Source organism: Xylocopa sonorina, chromosome 8, assembly GCF_050948175.1.
Source record: "Xylocopa sonorina isolate GNS202 chromosome 8, iyXylSono1_principal, whole genome shotgun sequence".
Lineage (NCBI taxonomy): Eukaryota > Metazoa > Arthropoda > Insecta > Hymenoptera > Apidae > Xylocopa > Xylocopa sonorina.
This window is the reverse complement of record NC_135200.1, coordinates 11,938,138-11,959,048: the sequence shown is the minus strand read 5'-3', so window position 1 is coordinate 11,959,048 and position 20,911 is coordinate 11,938,138. Positions and strand designations below refer to the sequence as shown.

At 52.2% G+C, this 20,911-nt stretch overlaps 1 protein-coding gene across 2 annotated transcripts in view; it reads left to right on the top strand.

The window, feature by feature from the left end:
- LOC143426471 (uncharacterized) overlaps window positions 1-20,911 on the top strand; it is a 150,422-nt gene that overhangs the window by 39,288 nt on the left and 90,223 nt on the right. For both annotated transcript variants that reach the window (XM_076899954.1, XM_076899953.1), the window contains exons 4-5: window positions 3,809-3,854; window positions 4,717-4,889. In XM_076899954.1, the coding sequence (XP_076756069.1) occupies window positions 3,809-3,854; window positions 4,717-4,889 (219 nt within the window). The remainder of the gene's footprint in view (window positions 1-3,808; window positions 3,855-4,716; window positions 4,890-20,911) is intronic.

Sequence of the window (20,911 nt, the reverse complement as noted above, 5' to 3'; positions counted from 1 at the left end):
CTCTCCGTCGAGTCCCACTGGTTGGTCACGGTAGCAGTTGGCTTCTTTGTGGCACCGAAACGATGATCGAAGAGGCTCGTCGAAGTTAATAACGCGGCTTGGGTAACCGGCTAACGGTCGGAAAGAGAAAGAGAGTTTTTTCTCGAACCGCGAATCTACTTTCTCCCGACGCGGCGAACGCTCTCTCGTTAGCGAAGAAGAGGAACGCGTCGCGGAGCGTTGTTATTTCGACGATAAAGGAACGAGAAGATTTACGCGCGGCCCACGTGAACCTGCGCCTTCGATCCAGAATTGTCGTCCACGCGCCGGTACCGGAACTGCCTCGCACGCGCCGCAGCGACAGAAGTGGAGCGTATTCCCGGAGCAACAGCTGGAAAAATCGAACGTCCCCTCGTAAATCGTTCCTCTTCGCTCGCTTCCTTTTTTTTCGCCAGTTCCCCGTTAATTCGCAATAATTGGACGAAACCGGGACGCAGGCGGGACCACGAGTTCCACGCGTGATTGCTCATCGTCGATGAACGAGCAGCAAAACTTGACCGATAAACCGCGCGGCGTGTGGAAAAACGTGTTCAAGGGGAGTGCTCGACGGGCGCGTTTCGTTCAAATTAGAACGGCCATAAAGATTCGTCGGCGCACTTTCGCCAAACGAGACGGGACACAGTTCCGAGCGCTGCTAATTTCCATAAGAGACCCCTGATCAGCTTCATTAATTACGGATGCTAGATTCCGTGTATCGCAGATGGCAATCGATTACGATCGAAAAAATGTCCGCTAACCCAATTACAATCCGTGCGATCGTTCGCGTATCGATAATCCGATCGTCGAGAAGGAGGAAAAACTCGTTCGTCGTGTTAATACCTCGCAGTCGTTATTAATTATACAATCTCGCTGGTGAGAAATAGATGATTCACATTCGTCGAATGGTAGACGAACACGAGTGATCTCGTTCATCGGATGTTCAGCCTGACTGAGGGAGGAAAAAAAGGGAAGTTTCTAGGGAGACCGTCGGACGACTATAAAATAATAATGGGTGGATGAGACGCCCACGCATAGTCTCTCTAATAACGCGTGGTCTGGACTGTTTTTTTTTGGGAACGCCCTCCCAAGTACTCGTCTCCTGGCTCGAAGGAACGATCACGGTCGCGCGACGTGTAATTAAAACCGCCTCCGAGAGACGCGTCTCTCGGCCGGGGAGGACGAGCTGGAAAAATTGGACACGGTGGATTCTGTAATATTCGCCGCGATATAATCGTTGATCGACCGCGGCGATCTATCGCTATTCCACGAACCTAGAGAGAGAGAGAGAGAGAGAGAAGGGCCCGGGACTCCGGCTTCTGAGCGGACCCGTCGGTGTTCGAATTTGTCTCGCGATTGCCTATGCATTATAATGCTCCGGCGTGCGAGCGCGGTAGCCGAGGAGAGCGGTTCGTTCGTTTTAGAAAGGTTTAACGAGGAGGTTGCCTCGGGTAATATATTGTTTTAGTTTCTAAACCGATTTGTATGGTCTCTCTACGAGTGGTAACTCCGGGGGAGAGCCTCTTCATGAATATGAATAATTCATAATTAATACGGGGATTGGATTTTCGTGGATAACGCCGGTGGAATGAATGGGTCGTAGCCACGTCGTACGCTCGGCTCCGCTGCCCGCGTGTAATAATGCGATGCATAAATGCATGGGGCGCACGCAATGCGTGTGCGCTTAACATAGATAGCTATCGGACAATAAGAAACGCATCGACACGCCGACGCGAACCCCGTGACTACGACGGCTACGTGACGATGCAACGTGCAACGCCGTCGGGCTTCCATGCGTACCTTTTCTTTTCCTTTTTTTTTCCCGTTTTTTCTTTCTCTTTCAATTTCATCGGCCCCATCGGTGCTGACGGCGCTGACGGTGCATCCTATCCTCGATAGGCCCTTATCGAGAGACCCGTGCAACGATACCGCGCGATCGGTTCGATGAATTCGTCTTCTCCGGTTGGTCCACGGTGGATCCCTCGGCGGGTTCTCCAGGATCGATCGTCTGACATTTCTAAGAGGTGAAATTATTTTCAACGCCCGCGCGCTATATAAACGAGCCCGTCGACCCCGCAACCCCCGCCCACCCCCTCTCATTTCAGATGTCTTATCGCGTAGTTTATGACTCACCGGGTCACCGTTTCTAGGCCGACTCTTTCAGCTACGGATAAGAGAAGGTTGACGACCCGCGTGGCCCTAAACTGGCCACGGGAGATGACGATGCTCCGTTGGTCGCGAGGCGTCCGTTGCTCGCACGTGCGCTCGCCCGCTTCCTAAAATCGGTAACCGGAACGACGATGGTGCGCGTAGGGTAAGCGTTGGCAATTAACGCGCGACAAATTGCTCGTTAGCAGCGTATCTCGCGTACAGAGGCGAGCAATTTTATTATGATTACACGGTGTCCGTGATAGATACGTATTTGCGGCCGGGAGGCAATCAACCGAGCGTCCTCGATAATCGCCGTCCAGACGCAGCGTGATCCGAAATCAGCTCCCAGACAAGAGCTGATTTTTATCCACCGAACGGGTGTCCCTGTTCAACGAAATGCAATCTCCCCTGATTTTATTTACAGAACTTTCACCCGATTTTACGGCCCCGCTCAAATTAACCATTAACCGGCCGATTAACATAACGTTGATGCTCGTTGTGGTTTACACGCGTCTCGCCACCCGGACCACCGTCGCCTTTACCAATTGTAATGGAAACGTATCTGATAAATGGATTCCCCCCCCCCGTGACAATGTTACTCGTTAAAGAGTTAAGTGGGTGTCGTTGGAAGCTTTACAACGTTCCTACGTATCTACGCGGTCGATCGGTCCACGTGGTGTGTCCGACCTGCATCGAGCTGCCGTTGTTGGTGAACGCCCGCTACATTTTTCTCCTCCTCGAATAAAGCGTTAGCTCGTGGCACATAAAGTGTCCGTTTAATCGGTTCTCCTTTTTTTACGCGCCCCGTGTAATAGAAAAGGGACGCGTCGTAGGCGCGCACGGCTACGTTACGACCAGACGCTCGAGTTCTTCGCGCGTACATTTTCACGAACGAACGGGTATTACGCGAGAAAGATTTCGCCCTCGTCCGAGTGACGCATTAATGCCCGCTGATAGGTAGTCTTAAGGACTACCGAGCTTATTCACGTCGGATATGCTGGGTCGGATGATGTCCCGATTGGACATAATGCTGCGTCATAATTCAACGGAGAAAATATACGCTCGTTCCAAGGACATGATTTAGCCTCGTGCCGCGCGAGCGGACGTAAAAACCAGCACCGACGGGCCGAAAAAATTCTCTTCGTTTCCTATTTGTACAGAGTTTCGATGTTGCCCGAGCGGTTTTGGTTAAGCCCCCCAATTTCGATCGGAATCCAGTCCCATTCGATCCGGAGACTCGTTCGAATTTTTTGCCCGTCCCGTCTAATTCATGATTTGCTACGAGAGGGTAACGCGTGCTTCGTTTTTTTCCCTCCCTTTTTCCCCTCCACCCGCCCTTCCACCGCCGGTTCAACGGCGAATCTCGATACTTTTCTCGTCCGAAAAAGATCAATTGTCCGTAAAAAGTATTGACAGAGACTGCCGTGGAGAGGATGGAAAAAAGTAATCAAACGATCGTTTCCAACTCGTTCGTTGTATAAAACCGACGTACCACCGTCGGCTCCTCGAGCTCGAGTCATTCGTGTATTATACTTCATGTATTATACATCGCCCCCACGCACCCCTTCCCCCTTTCTCTCATATCTTGGTCATTGTATTTTAAGAGCCAATTCTCTACCGAGTCCGTTCTCTTTCGTTTCAGATCCGCACGGCACTCGAGAATTGGGATGGCGGTACCTTCAAATCGAGTGAGTACAATTCTCTATTTTTCTTCAATTTCCCATCGATTTGCTCGCGAGATAAATTTCACGGTCATCCGAGAACTATGGTAATTTTAAGCCACGGCAATTAATAAGGTAACGTCTCGCGGCGCATCGAGCCAGTCGAGAGCGTAGAGAATCGGTATCAACGCGGCGTTATCCGAGTCACCGATCTCTCATAATTTATGCGCGGCTCGTAAATCAGCTTTGGCGAGCGCGAAGCGGATTCGATCGCGTCATTCGAGGCGCGCGATGTCGCGCGTTTCGCCTCGTTAACGCGTTGTTTTTTCACCGTCCGCTTCACGGGGGGTAATCGCGATGCGCCGATCGGACGCGAAAAGCGAGAGTTCCGATCGGTTCGTTGTAATCCGTAATGAATTCGTGGTTCGCCGCGCGAGAAAGTGCTGCGACAGGATCCGTCCGGATAATGGAGCCGAGTAAGGCAGAGGAACGAAAGGGGGGAGGAAAAAAACGAGAGACTCGATGGTAAATCATATTCCTGGTGCGTGAGCGTCGGTGGAAGGTTCTCTTCCGTGATGGCGAAGACTTCGCCAGACGAGGAAGAATGGAAAAGAGAGAAAAAGAGGGGGAGGATTCTGAAACAGGAACGAGTTTCGTAGGGAAGATGATAGCGGGATGATGTATCGCTGAATCGAATCTCCTCGAAGACGATTTTGGACGCGAGCCTCGCGTTCGTGGTATTCCATCATCGTGGACGAATTTTGCTCGTTCCGCGCGTCTGCCTATTAATTTGAAGAAAAAAATCTTTGACTTGGAGAAAATAGATCGGATTCGTGAAACTTTACCCTATAATAAGGGTTCTAATTGGGTTCTCGTCCGGTGTGACCAGGTGACTTATTCCCGGGCTCGTTTTGGAACTCTTACTGGGAATACCTGGAGAGCTACAGCGAGGCGAAGAGGATTCTGGACGAGCTGAGAGCGTCGGAGGACCCCCTGCTGCACTTTCTCAGTCTTAGGCAGGCCGCGGCCAGGCATTCCCCGTCCTCCCTGCTTCTTCTACCGGTAAGTTATTAATAGTTACATGAAATAGAGACACGACGGCCGGGTTGTAATCGATCGAATTATCCCGGCGATTAAACGGACAAACAACACCCGCGAGCAACGCGGTGAACACGGATCCGTCGAAACGCCTCGGAGAATCGATACTGAAATTAATAGGCTCCGGTCCGAGGACTGAAATATATATGGGCAGTTACCCGGCTCGAGTAACTACACGATTTTCACTTTTAACGCTAATCTACGGTGGTAAAGCCTGCGTCGTTTTATGCGCGCGGCTCTGAAACACGCTGCTGGGAATATTTCACGGGAATTCTCCCGTGGATACGCGTCTAATTAATCGCCCGGTCGTTAATTGTAATTACGTTCATTCGTAGCTCGAGGAGAGAGGAGAGGACCGCGCGGTTTTTTCCGAACGGTGGTGGTCTCTTTGACGTATCGCGGCTGGTTTTCGCGCGGCCAAGAAATCGGCCACGGTAATTGACCTTAACGATCCCGATGCAATAAACGAGACCCCGTGTCCCTTTTTTACTCCTACCGTACCGACGTACTCGATCTCTCGTCCCGGCGCTCTCGCGGGGCACAGTGAAAGTCCCATCTTCGCGGGGCTGCTGACGCAAACGGTGAACCAGAGCGTTCGTATCTTTCGGTGGTGGGTGACCTTTCGTGCACGAAACCCATCGGTTCCACGATCACCCGTCGATCGATCGGGCAGCAACGGTTGCGCCACTCACGAAAAAAAACTGGGTTTCGGGTCGATCTTATTAGAATTCAGCCGATCGTCCCGGGCTTGGCCGTAGCCAGCACACCTCGTATGTACGACGCACCGCGCCGGTGATTACAAGCGTGAACACGGATCCCCTCGTAACGCGTGCTACGCGTGAATCGCTTTGAGACTATTCGAGAGTGACGTAAGCGCGGTTAAGAGAGCCACGTCGATTGCGGGGCTTGATTGCAAAATAGAAAATATCCGCGCGACAGCCACTAACGGGTGTAACGATCGGAGCAGCATCGAAGCGTGGTGCCAGCAACCACGGAGTCCACCTCGACTTTAACGCCCGTTGAAATATAGACTCGAGGCTTGTAAGTCACGATGCTCGCGAATGTAGTTTCGCCGTGAATACTTAACGAGCGACATCGTTCCTCTCTAATACCGCCGCATGGACGCCGCCGTTACTTTTGAGGCTCGCGCCACGTCGTAAATTCATCTCTCTCGCTCCTGGCATCCCAGTGCACGTTTAATTCCACGGTTGATGAGGGAAAAATTCGTTAATCCCCGACGCTATCCCATCGATCATCCCCGGTTTTCCGTGCTTTCCCTCGCGAGCGGTAATTGAAAGTTCTTTCGAGCGCGATTGATCTTGTTACTCGCTATGAAATTTCACCTGCCCGTGGAAGAGCACCTGCAACCGCCACCGCGGCTAGTATCCCTGCCTACGCTGAATGTCCAGTAGATTACGCGACGCCTCGTCGGACGTGGGTGTCCCTGGCACTCCGCGGTACCAGCTGCCCGTGACGCTCGGTTGCGGCCGATCCGTCGCGAGCGGACACGTGTCCGGCCACCTACCCCGCGACTAAACGATCCTCCGTCCTTCCATGCTTGACAGCCTGTTTTACATTCGTTCGTTCATCAGCCGCGCGATAAAGTTTCTTGCTACAACGTAATTCAGAGCGGACGCGTATCTCGTTTAACGGTTGAACGTTTTTGACTCAACGGTCATCCGAGCGATAGAATCCGTGGATATCACGGGACGATGGAATCTTTGAGAGTGGTAGGTACGCTTGTTGTCGTTATCGAGGAACGCGAGAGAAAACGATCGAAGGTTCCGCAAGTGAAAGCTGGGTGCCCCACGGCTTGGTACGCACCTGCGTGCAGATGTATGCAGCCGAGGCAGCCACTCATTGTTTCTCTTTTCCGCCGTGGCCTGTTGCAGAACGGCGAGTGATTTACGAGGTGCGCTCGTCGTCGTGCGCCGGTAATACGTGCTTCGCCCGAAGGGGCTCCAAGATTATTTCGTGAAAGGAGAAGCCTCCGTAGCACGCGTGCCAATACTTTAAAGTCTAATTGATTCGGTTACATTCCGTTGTCGCCCTCTCGGGTGTTTTCTAATCCACGCCATCCTCCTAAAAATCGATCCGTTTTACCACTAGAAAATGGAAATTTACTAAAACGCGCACACCATCCGTGGAAGGAGACCGGGTGAATCGTTCCGCGAAACCCCAGTAGTTGCACGCCGTCCTATAAAGTGAAGAAGGGCCGATAAAAACGGTAGAAAAATGGTGTCGGACTAGTCTGGCTCACGGATACCGAGTCAGTGGATGCATTAAAGCGGGGAAACAGCCTGCTGGCAATTAAAAGCGTAAAAAGCTAACGGTTTCTCTGAACAGTGGAACACAGCCGTACGGTGGAGAACGCGCGATGCCTCGCGTATGATAAACGATCTTACACGATCTCGTCGATGGTTCTCGCGCAAGATTCTTACGTACGACTGGTCCGATTATCCAGCTAGATGAGTCATATACGCATCTACGTATCCGCGATCTCTCGAACGCTGGAGAAGAGCGAAAAGAGCGTTGGTTTTTAACGTTTAACGAGTAGCTGATCGATTCCTGGCGCCTCGACGGTGCAACGCTAATACAGTCGATCGGGTAAATCCGCGGGCGACGATAATTGACAGGTTTGCGCGTGGAAATTTACACAAAGTTAGTTGCTCGCGGTGGCGACGATGGTATTAATCTCGCGAGCCGGATCAGTCGTAGATTTTTCCCCAGCGTGTCCGAGCGTGGACGAAAGACGATTTGATGGGCGATAAACGCGATAATATAAGGGACAGTACGGCGGGCCGTTTAAAGACGAGCAGGCGCGAGACGCGACAGCGAGGAAAACGAGCAAACGGTCCGGGGGGCCGTAAAGAATTTAGTTTGCTATAAATTGTGTCATTCTGGCTGTGACACTGGCTGGCAGTGGAAATAAAACGCCGCGGAGGGAATTAATTAACCGAGCGGGGTGGCTCGTTCGGATGTAAAGAAACCCTCGCGGAAGAAGAAGAAGAAGCAGAAGAAGAAGAAGAAGATGAAGAAGAAGTCGTTCGTACGCGGCGTAGAGGAATAATTTTAATTCACCTCTTGTTTCATGCAAACGCGACCGTGGTTGTCTCCTCCCGGATAAAAGTCCGCATTCCTCCGGACCCCGCGCGCATGTACCAACGATTTTGCCCGCCGCGATGATAATTAAAAAACAGCAGCGAGCAACCAGTTTCCTGAAAGCGTCGAGGCACGTCCGCGCGACTTCCTCCTCGGACGTAAGGCGCGCACGGGGGTAGGTAGCGGACCTACCCCAGATGGACGAGGTTAGCGCGACGGTAGAACGCGATCGACAACGGTCACGTAACGCAAGAAGAAAAGGAAGAACGGGAGAGGGGGGTTATTAGCGATCGATCCCGAGCTTCGATGGCCGGATAACAAATTGTTGCCGGACCAGTTTCTCGAATTCGAAGAATCGTCGCGAAGTTGTTGGAAAAAGACGAAGGGGAGATGGCGAGCGGCGAGAGAACGAGAGGCGAAGGAGAAGATGGAGAAGACCTACTCGGACGCGCAGTTGGAAGGTCTCCCCATCGCGCGTTCCTCTTATTCCTCGGGATTATTATCAAGGTCGCCGATGGCTCGAACGAATCGAATTCGGTCGTTAACCGGGAGAACGCGATTTAATTGCCTTTTCCGGGGATCGCGTACGAGGCATTCGCAACGCCTTCCTCGCGTTACGCTACTACCGGGCTGGTAATAATTCCGTGGAATGCCGCGCGGTATTCCCGACGAAAGCGCGTGGATGATTTCTTTGCGCGCAGAACGAAAGGATCGAACGCGGAACGAGAGAAGCGCCCGCGTCTAAACGCGGGGAAGAAACGGTCGTAGCCCGTCGGAGGATCGATCGATCGCGGTAGAGACGCGCGGACGGTTCCCCCTGCTCGTAGGTGCATAAATCGCGAGGGAAGCAATCACCGCGTTCGCCATAAATAATGTAACGAAAGCTATTAGTCATAGCTCGCGGTCGCGCAAGAAGCGGCAGCGGGGAACGCGCGGTCTAATCGATTCGCCATAAAATCGCGTACCGCGTTTAAGGAAGATCGCTATTAGCGCGGTTTATTTTTCAGATCAGCTCTAAAAGTACGTTCGGACGCGAGCGTACCCAGCGAGATTGGATTAATGTTCGCAAATACGGAGGATTCGCGGTTCACTCTCGCCGCGATGGTACTTCGCCTTCGGACTTCCCTCGAGTTTCTTTCCTCCGTTCTTTCCCCTTTTTTTTTCTTTTCAACGGCGAGTCCGAGTAAGGTGGAACGATCGACGGATAATCAATCCGTTTACGAGGGAATCTGACAGGCCAGTTGAGCGTAACATCTGTGTTACGAAGAAGGAAGAAGAAAAAAAGAACAACTCGACACGTGCGCAGACACGGGATCGCGCGTAATCGACTTTACGTGATTATTTCCTCGCAAATGGAGTAATTACGCGGTACACGTCCGCCGGACGGATAATAACATTATTCCTACGAGGGATAATTAGGAGCGAACCCTCGCGCAACGAGGGATATGTAAAGCGAAGGACTCGAGACGAGGCGGGCGCGCGTAAATTCTAACGCTAACGATTGCCGTAAACGCGAGTAGCGGCCTAGGACGACCTCGAAATTGTCGGAATAATTGCTGGCCTCGCGTCAATTAGTCGGGAATGGCTACCCCCAATTACCATTCGACGGAGAAATAATGGACTGCCCATGGGAGTCGTACCGATATCCTAACCCGAGTTGGTGCCAGCCAGACAGAACTGCCGCGGTGGTAAAAAAGTATCCGTGTAACGAGGCATTGTCGAGGGGAAAACGGCGATTGGGCAACCTACGCGCGTGCCAGCCGGGAATTTTCGCGGGCATTAACTTTACGACGGATAAAGCGCGCGGCGTAAACAATTACGATGGACCTTTACGCGACCCCGAATTATTCGAATAATTGCCACGTTCCCGGCAGTTAAACGACGATTATTGCGGCCGTTGGTTGCATTCCGACAGGGCACGCTGTCGAACCAAGCCCACTCTCCGCGTTATATTCCATTGACATGCTCGACAACGATTCGACCGAACACTCTCCGCGCCAATCACCGAGCACTGGGCGTCTCGATCTTTCTCAGCATTCTTTTAACGAGCTGCCGTGAGAATCGAAAACCGAGTAACCTTTCAGGTCTACTACATCGGATATTTTCGTCTCAGTTTCAGTGGGATTTTGAATATCTTCGAATGTCTGGAGAGAAATTGAAATTTATTTTCACTTCGATGGTATTCATCCCGATTAGTTCACTCCGTCCAGCTACGATCTTGATAGTTTGCCAGGAGCGCGCAGGATTAATTTCCTTTAATCGTTTGCGACGAGGCGCGATCGTCCGAGTTATCCTCGGTTGCAGAGCGGACAGTTTCGTTTCCGTGGCGCGTTTCTCCAGCGCGGAAACAAATCGACGATTATTCTAGAAGCGATAATAAACGTTCTTTTTGTCGGCTCGCTAACAGAACTAACCCGGTCAGGCAACGATAGATAACGATTATCGTCGCGATGTTAATTTATCGCCAGCCGTACGACGCGTCGCGGATCGAGCTCGCCGATGTTTAGTTATCCGTTTCGCTGGTTCGAACGATGAGTAATTATTAATGCTCTTGGATGATCGTTCGCAACCGCGATTTCAGAAGAGGATATCACCGTTTGGCGACCGAGCTAGCTCGCGGCTCGAGCGAACAATAGGTTCTTTGAGGCGATCGTAATTTTTCGAAAGGTTGCTCCTCGCTTATACCTGCCAGACAGGTTGATTTCTCGTTAGAATCGAGGCTAATTGCCCTCTTATGCAATGCTCGCGCAAAAGGGGGAGAGAGAGGGTTCGTTGATTTATCAATTCTTGCGACACCTTTGTCTTTTGTTGCTCGATTTTTTTTTTCCGTCGCGGTCACGTTTCCCATACATCGCGGAATGATTGATTTTAACGAGCTACCCATTGTTGTGGCATGAAAACGAACCTTTATCCAGGCTAATTCGTAGATACCACGGGTTGTCGCGTTTCCCGTATTCGTTTCGAACACGTGTCACGGGCACGTGGATGCACACGTTCGATCCGATTTAAAACGGATACCCAGCGATGGTATGCTCGCCAATTTCGTAATCGAAATTAATTATGCATCGGGTTTTTACGCAATTCTCACGCCGTCTCTATCAAGGTCCTATACTGTCCGCTTTCGAATTTCATTTCCTTCCAGCCGCGGGCGCTTCCGCCGGGACCGGTTAATTAATCAGAATTACGCGGTCAGTGAAATCGGGCCCGCGGTTCGGGGAACACACCGCTTTTATTAATAATTCGGTGTCTCTTCGAAGAGGGACCGCTCTCACTCGCGTATCGGGGATATCTCGACGGCGCGAGTTAATTGCGTTTCGACCGGTGATTTATGCCCGCGATCCTCGCGGATCTTAATTACTTCCACCACTATTTCATTATAATTTGATTACGATGAAATCTATTACGCGCGATAAAGTGCTTCTCCCGGAATTGATGTCAAATTTTTGCATCAAAATGAAAAGCACGGAAATCTCTGCGAATTCCGCGAAAAATTGAAAACGCAACGTAGCAATGGCACAGAAGGACCGTAAGAAAGACGTCGAACGGCGGGGCGAACGATTCCGTTACGGAACGCGATAGAATGATAGTGGCAATTATTCTTGGCGGTGGCCCCCGCGGGTCGACGCGGATCGCTCGTGGGCGATTACACGGCCCACGAACGGCCGACACGGAGAAAGAGTCGCGACGATATCGCTTTTATATTTAATATTCATTCGATGTAAGCGCGCCACCGTCGTTAAAGCTCGCCCGTCGTAAAGCACTGTACACACCGTGGCGCGCACGTGCACCAACCTCCTCCTCCTCCTCCTCCTCTTCTCCTCTGTGGTTTAAGGCTGCCACGGTACCTACCACCGGTATGTACATACACGCGTAACGTCGTTACTTGCGGCACGTCGTAAGTAACACGTGTAAAGGCGCGTTTGCACGAGCGCGAATCGTCCCGTACAACCGTATCCGCTTGAATATAAATACACGGTGGACGCGATGTGTACGTACACACGCGTACGACCCGTTACGATCCCGGAATTTCGTGGAACAATAAGTTAAGGTAATCATTCGCGGAACTCCGTCGCGGAGAACGCGGTCTTACGCCCTCCCCCGTCGCGCCGCGGATTAATCGCCACGCGAGTTTCGTTGCCACTCGTTAACCACGAAAAGGAACAGCCGGAAGGGTGTCGAGTTCGGGCAGAAATTCTTTCGCGTCCTCGAGATTACGCGTCGGTGTTGTCCTCTTCTTGGTACCGTCCACTGGGGTTGGCGAGGTTAACGACGCGAGTTTCGGAGCGGTTGCGCAACGGTAGGAAACCCTCGCGCGTTACGAAAGGGTTGACTGGACACGCGGTGGCATTAATAATCATCGGTGCATCGCGTCGCGGCGAGGAATATTTCCGTGCGACGTTACGCGGCATTCCGATACGGGCGTCGAACGTCGACGAAGGGAGTCGAGGACGGGTGTACGCGCGAGGACCCGCGTCGATCCTTTTAGTAAAATTCAAAGATAGACGCGAGGGAGAAGGGACACCGGATGTCACGCGTGCGTTGCGTGCGCCGCAACCGCGGGGGAATTGCTGCAGCATCGGGACACCTTCTGGAATAATAACGTACGCTTGCTTGTCCTCGAGGAGGACGGGGATTTGACCGTTGAGGACGAGGCAAGGGTGCCGATATTTCTCTCGCGTCCCTCCTTGAAAGCTCCGCTGCTACGTACAAATTGTCACCTGGCGCTGTCTGTTCATATACTTCACAGAGAAATCAATTGATCGAGGGTTTTGCGAATGGTACGCTTTCGCTGGTGCTCGTATGCGCGTAAATCCGTAGACGCGCGTAAAAAATGGCTGAAGATGACGATTTATTTACGTCCACGGTAAATGAATGAAACGAGCGAGAATTTACTTCGATCCTTTCACCCAGTTTCTACGATATATCCACGCGAGATATGGCTCTCTTTCCGTTCGATCCGTTTTCAGCGAAGCGGAGGATGCGTCTCGTCGCTCGGGACCCTTTCAGTAGGTCCCATAAAAAGGAACGTTTCATTAGGATAGAATTATCGAGTAGGAACAGGCCGCGGTCATTAACGTCGCTAGCTGTAACCTGTTTGCCGTTTATGAGGCGAGTTATAGGCGGACACGTGTTGCTCCCGCCGCATCGAAAGGGAGGGAGAGAGAGCGGGAGAATTACCGCCGTCGGGGGAGGAAATGAAAGTTACTTATTATCGGGAGGACGGGTTCGAGAGGTGGATATAATCGCGCTTGGTTCGCGTCAGAGATGAACGCACGGCCGGATATCGGGTGGAAACACCTCCATGGGAAATGTTGCACCGCTCGATCTCGCCTCCAGCCACGTGTTTTCGCACAGGCTAAGCACAGCTCGCGAAATCCTCCGATCCCATCTGTATACCCTCTGCTTGCGATTAGAAATCGATCTCCCGGTTACGTAGTTCCGTGCCAGCGGAAAGTAATTTAGAAAAAGGGAAAGGCACGGTTAAATTAATGTCTAACTTGTCCGACATCGTTGACCCGGTCATTGATAGAGTATTAAGCGAACAGTGGTGCAAGATCGTGAGGCACCGCGCGTGTAATTATCATTAATTATGCTTGGGAAAAGGTAGGGAGGGAGGGAGAAAGAGTAAAAGTTGCTTCCGCGGATAGTAATTTGTTCTTAACTGCCAGTGGCTGGCATTTTATTGATCGCGCCGCGCAAATGGCAACCATCCTCCCCGTACGCGCGGGCCTCGACGAAAATCGAAAAAGTAGCCAGAGAGGAAACGCACACGCGCGCTGCGTGCTGGCGTAATTACAAAAGGGACGATGCCACGATGCTCGTGAATAAAACATCGAACTCCTCGTAACGCGAGGCACGCGCTGAATTATTGAGAAAACATGCTATTTGATCTCTCTGGGGCGTGATCCATGCAGTGATCCGTGGAATGAAACACGAAGGGACTTGGAACCTTCTCCGCGAACCTACGCTCGAGATCGTACTATCTCTCCATCCCCTATCTTTACCTTCCGCACCCTTCCTCCTTTCTCGTGTTTCCGCTCGATCGTGTCACGTTCCGCGGGGGACCGTGGCGAAATTTGGCGGACGAAAGGGAGATCGCGCGTGCCTCGAGGCTAGCTTTTCCACCTGTTACGCTCCGCGCGTCCGTCCACCGAGCGTTATGCAAATATTCGTAGGGATAACCGCGCGAAGCGTGTACTCTGTTCGAAGGCGCGTCGCGAAAAATGCTTCTGGTACCGGGGACGCGGCGATGCGCGTGCACGGAATCGGCGAACGATCCGTATGGCGCGCGCGCTCTCGTGGGTTACGCACACGATCGCGTCGGTCACGCGCCTGTGTGCACTTTCACCGTCGTGCACGGCGGAACTGCAAAGTAGCCTACATGCAGGGCGTTAAACTCGGCTCGCGGCGGTTTGATCCGCGACCGAGAATCGAGATATCGATCCGTTGCAACAGCAGCGAATTCCAGCAACGGACGGGACAGCGAGCGCGCGCGTTCCAGCCCATGTGTGCCCCGGCCTTTTCGACCAGCCACGTCCGACACTCCGATCGATTGCACCATCCGATCGTTGCGCGTATCCGCTCCTCGAATCACCCTCGATTAACGATCTCTGCCAGGGACTTGGTTGCACCGCCGTCCCTAGACGACGACCAAGCTTCCGTGAAATCGATTTCACTGGAATTTTCAGTATTACCCGCTGCTGCGGCCATTTTCCCACACTCCGCGAAACTCCTTCAATTTCTTGCCTAACAAAGTAGCCTCTCGATGCACGTTTCATTTCTTTTTCACTCTACTCGGACAGCTTGGAAAACTCGAATCGCTTCGTTCGTGACTGGTCAAATTGCTACCCCGCGGAGGTTGTTGCCTGTCCCACCCGTTTCGATGGAAGAAAATACCTCGGCTTTGAATATTTTTTTTTCAAATCCGTCGGTCGGGTGATTATTTTACGATTCACCGTGATAGGCGGCACTCGTTCGAGGAAGCTATTCGACACTGTTGAAATTGATCGGATATTTGCCCGGCGTACGGTGGATCGCGAAATTACCAGCGAGCATCATCCGTCGGGCACGCGGTGTACCCCCGTGGCACCCCCCGATGGCCTCGAATACGCTGGAAAAGAATCTTAATCCACCGTAATTTCGCTGAAACTTTATGTACCGAGGTAGCATACTCTACGTGCCTGGCGCGTCGCAGTCCCGTCCCGAAGAATACCTTCCGGTATCGGGTCTTCTTCTCACCTCCGGACAATTTCGTATTCCGTGCGGCGCGCGTGCACGAGAGGGTGTTCTCCCCTCGCGACTCGACCGCGTGAACCCGTCGAACTATATCATCAACGGTTGCCTGGAAATTGGTGAGCGATACGTGTCCGTATTTACGCCACGTTAATGCACGTATCGCGGCTCGAACAAACCAGCCGAGATTACGACGATGAACGACGCGATCAGGGATTGATTATTATTGACGTGCTTACGAAACCGTTCCCCCGTTGATCGAATCAATTCCTTGATTCGTATCGCGCGTTCAAAGCCAGCCGACTAATCGTCGATCGATCCTCCGACTGTCTTCTAAACGATCTGACGACACCAGCTGCTAATCGTCGCCGTGAAAGTTGCCAGACGATCAGTTTCGATCGTTAAACATCAAGGTTCACGTCGGTCGAACAACTTTCGACTAGTATTTTTCGGTGTCTCCGTGGTAGGGGACTACGTAAGAGTGGATGGAAACGTTGCCAAACGGAGCTACGGGCTGACGACACAGCCGAAAGGAAACGTGGTAAGTTGATCGATGCCCGTCTCGTCGCGTTAGAATCCTCCGTCGGGACGATCGAGCGGGGCGCTCGTTAAAAGATTTACGGAGACAAACAATCGATTCAGTAATTTATACAGGCTCATTGAAAGCGGCGCCGCGGGCTCTTTCTCTTCTCTGGGACAAATCGTCGGGTCCGCGAGCGAGCACGCGCGCGCGCGCGCGCGTCCGTGAGCGGCAATAAAATTTCGCCCCGGAATTTATTTATCGATCCGCCGCGTTCAGACGGTACGACCGCCGCGGCCAGATGCATCCGCTTTGTCGGTGCTGCCCGGGTATATATCTCCGCGCGCAAACCGAGCTGCGCGTACCTTAGAAGGTAGACGCACGATAACCGGCCATGCCTTATCGTACGCGCGTACGCGCTCGCGATCCATGCGACCATGGGACGATGCGTTTCGATGCATTTAAGGCTTAATCCAGTTTCTTGGCTCCCCGTTCCTCGATCGCTTACCTTCGCCTCCAGCGAACGCCCGGAGACGCGTTTCGAAGTTTATCGAGCTGAGCTTTCTTACTGCTAGACTCGCGTGCTACGCGATCACGCTCCGCGATTCCACAAATTTATCCGTAGCCGTGATAAATGAAATACATCAGTCGTTTTGTAAGTAATTACAGACGTAGTTCGTTCTCTCCGGTGAAACGAGACGAGCTGCGTAAAATTGTATTTCAGTATAAGAACTCGGTAATACCGAGAACAGCGAACCGTCGACGATACGTGCATCTGTGTCGATTGTCCGAGTCCTCCATTATGCATGCGTGTTTTGCACAATTAGAAATGTGAAACAGTCGAATCATACGATGTGTCACCGGTATAAAATTGCAACAGCGTGACAATCGATCGTCCGCGTCGAGTCTACCGTCTGCCCGCGAGCAGCTAGGCAAACATGACCGCGTGCGCGCCGCCGCGTCTAGAGATTTCAATGCGTGGAAGCCGCACAAGCGCGAGTATTTATTCAGCTGAGCCGTGTAGCCGCGTCCGCGTGGCTCCGAGCTTTTTTTTGCGCGAAAATGCATTCTGCGAAGGGCGTCGTCCTAACGAGCGGAGAAACCGAACACCGGAAGTGTCGCTGGTAGGAATTTCGAGCACGTAAACTGTGCCTTCCACGCAGTTTCCTTGTGCCCGCGCTCTTCGAGCGTCGTTCGAAGATCGACTCGAAGCATCGCTTCCTCTTCGATGGCGACGATACGAGCGACGTACGTACAAATACGCGTTCACGCGGGTCTGTCAGTGGTTCGAGCGTAAGTCGAGTAAAAGGGAAAGCTGAGCGGTCCCACGTGAAAGAGAGACCAAGAGGAGCCACGAGAGGAGGTTCCCTCTTTTTTTCTCTTCCTCTTGTTTCGTTCGATTCAATTATTCTGTCTGCTGGATCGTTATTAATGTAATAACGCCAGGGGACAACGGAATTGTCCAGTGGATGGTCATCGAGGATAACGAAAAAGGATGGGAAAGAGAAAGAGACAAGAGGAGAGCGTCGCAGTGAAATTTCGACGCGTTTTTTTTGATCGGTCGTGGTACACGCTTCGCTTGGCCACCCAATGCGTGTCCTACAAAAGATCGGAACGACAGCGAGAGGAAGTCCAGTCTTCGTACCGGGAATATCTCCTCGAGGTGTCTTTATCGTGGTTGTTTAAGAAGTTTCGTAAATATATCATCGAGCAGCGCGAGGCGAGGTTCGTAAAACCGTAGGACACGGGAACCATTTAGATTACCGAACGGCACGGATACGGAGAGAAAAGTGTGGAACGAGCCTGGTTCATGCAAAGTGTACACGTTTCGCCTGGCTCGATTCCGAGTACGTGGCTCGGGCACTCCAGTTTTTTTCCCCCCAGCTAGGTTTCTCTAACTGTGCTTCCACCAACTCGCTTCTCATTCAACCAGCTTCGACCTATTTCTACGCGGGGTCGGCCGTAGATAGACCGAGAAACCTGTTCATTAATCTAAGAATTCTAAGACGAACAGTATACATCAGCCTGATCGTTCGTAGTTCTCGAGGGATTTAGTGGGCAGGAAAATCGTGCGCGTTATATATCCACGGTTAAATTTCACATTGACCCTGAGTGACGTGATTAATGTTAACGTTAACGACGGCCTATTATGGCTGGTGGGATCGTAGGAAGAGGAGGCTAGGAGCTGGAAGCGAACAGGAAGTGGCTGCGCGGGGTATCGTTAGCCCGCGATTATCGCATCGGGAATAGAAAATATTGTATGAAACTCACGGCGATGAATACGTCGGCGGTTGGAATCGTGATTCCGCCGTAGCCACGCCAGAGGTTTCCCAGATTGGCATCGACGGTTTCTAGCGGTACCAAAGCGACTCCGTTACCGCGTTTTCTTTCGGATCCTTTCGGGAGATAGCGCGCGTGGATTGTTATTAAAAATATCTGAAATCTCGTTGCGGCACACGCAACGCGCGCGCTAACCTCCTAAACGCGTCGGTGGAAATTGTATTCTCGCGCTACTCGAGGAGGGGCCCACGCGGCTGTCCTCCTTCCACGTTATCTCGCCTGGTTCTGTCCCCTCTTATCGTCCCTCGAGCACCGATCGTTTGCCAGCTTTCGCAGCCGTTTCCGTACAAACGACCCTCACTTTTCAATCCGGCGTTATCGTTCCCGCGCTGCGAAATAGAAATTCTGGTATCCCGTTCGCGTTATGCGCCGAGTATATTCCCAGGGGTGGATCGGATGAGAAACAGATACGAACGCGTTGATTTATCCAGTGGTTCGATAAAACTCTGCCGCCGCCGCTATTGACGTGCCTCATCTCGTTCGTTCGGGTTTGCACAGCCGTGTCGTTCCGTCGCGAGGAGGGAACAGGTTGGCGGCGAACGCTTCTCCGTCCTTTTTTCCCCCGGCTCGAGACGGAAAAGCGTAGATACGGAGACGCGGGCAACTGGTATCGAGGTTACGCGCGTCATTGTTGCCACGTAGAAAGAATAAATTCCCGATCCCGCCGGTTAATTATCCTCGAGGTACCATTAACGACACTGTTATCGTTCGCGGACACTCCGCTTAATGAGATTTCCCTCGAGTTTCTCCTATCGACGATCGGGGATACGGCCGCAGACCTGTTGTAAACCGAGCCATACGCTTGGTTTACGACTGCGCCGGGACGTCCCGGTGGCATCCTCCTCTATATTTTCCTATTCCGATCGCGCGTTTAGATTTAATAACTTTAATACACTGTACAAGCTTTTCGTCTTCATGCAAGGATCTTCCTTGGTTTTTCGCTTCGAAAAGCTTACGCAACAAAATTTATCGCCATCATCATCGTGCATCGATCGTGCCTAACCTAATCGATTTTTTTTTTACTCCGCCGATTTCACAAAGTTCACGTTTGACTTCCGTTAATTTCCCACGAGCGCATCGAGGACGTCCGGAAAAAGCGCGTTGAGGAAGGTCTAACCGGTCTTGTAATTCTTGAGTACATATGTATATATGTATATATACAACGACAGAGAGGGAGAGAGAGAGAGAGAATGGTGGTTCCTGGAGAGGGGCGAAGGAAAGAGGAAAGAGACGACAACTCGACGTGTATGCAACGTGTCGAGCGTTTCACAAAGCGGAGCTTTCACCGATGGAAAGCTAGCCGACGGCCAAGGTGGCCGAGCACCTTGACGTTCGGCGTACCTACATAGTGGGTCAGAAAAATTCGCGCAGCCTTTAAATGGGCTTTTAGTTCGCGTAAGGTCGTTGAAAGTAGGCCAAGCGCTCGGTAGCGCTCGACGTAATTGAGAAAATTACCAGATTTATGTCCGCCACGTCGGTGGACCCTGTTCGTAGCGTTTCGAGCCCGAATCTAATCGATCGATCGATTGTGATTTATACAACGTCGAAGCTGGTTAATTGGTCCGTTCGAGCGGCTTCACCGCCAGGGATTACTCGTGGTTGGTCCGCTGAGATAGAGATGGATGCGTCTTCCAGCGGATCCAACGCGATACGAAAATGGCGGCCCACCCTCGCACCGAATCTTCCGCGCGCGACCTCCGTAAGGTCGTCTACCACGACCTTCGCGCGGAACTGTCACCTAAAACGTTTATCTGCACGCTCACGTGCGCTCCGTTCGCCGCGCAACGGGTGTACCTGTACAGAGGGGCGCGAGATAGAGTGTGCGTGAAATCTGCCGCAATCGCGTTCCTGGAAACCGTGTAACCAGCCGTGCAATTTTGTCTTTAACCGGTAGCTCGCGTGTATCCCACTTCGAGGCCCTCTAACTATCGCAATTCCGATCCCCACTTTACATTCGGTTCTCCTCCTTTTTCTTCGCTGGGCCCATTTCGGATTAGGACCGTTCTTTTCTATCGCGGACAAACGATAATCGCAGCAGCTCGTCCGCATACGTCGCGCATCCCCTCGTGTCGATTCGCCGTTCGCGTTGCATCGCAACGAGCACCGAAATACCTGCTTTTACGGGATATGACATTCACACGGGATCCACGGGTTACTTAAACCTCGCCGCGATTACAGCTATTCCGCTGTAAAAGTCGACACTGATTGATGGATCGACATCGTCCTCTCTTTTTACCGACAGCCAGCGATTCCGACAGTGATTCGGATAATAGCAGCGCAGCCAACAAACAGACACGGGAACCCTGCTAAAAATCACTTGGAGCAAACCAGAGCCCTCCCTCTCTCTCCCCTTCCGACTCTTATTCCCAGTGGTTTCTTCGTAAAAGTAAGTACACCGCGGCTACCCAGTTTCAGGCTGGAAGAAACGAGCGCAACTCGACGCAGCGTCCGCGGTACTCGCGGCTACGGCAAATCATAGCCCTCGGTGTACGCCTGCAACCAGGTTATTCACGCACCGCGCGGGACGTTTGCATGCTCGTGCTTACCCGGTACTCTCTCAGTGGTCGTAACGCGGATTGGATTCCTACGCTGGGACCGCGATGGGTAAGGGCACCAGCCGCGACCAAAGCTGTAATATCGAGGACGAGGAGTCGACGCGGGATCCGCTCGATCCGTGACGCCGCTCGTAACTCCTTTAGGGAGAAACGGACTTCCGCGATACCGCGGTGGGAATAATGGGTTGGCGTCACTCGCGACCGATCGTCCCTTTGTCTTCGATAGATTTTCTTCG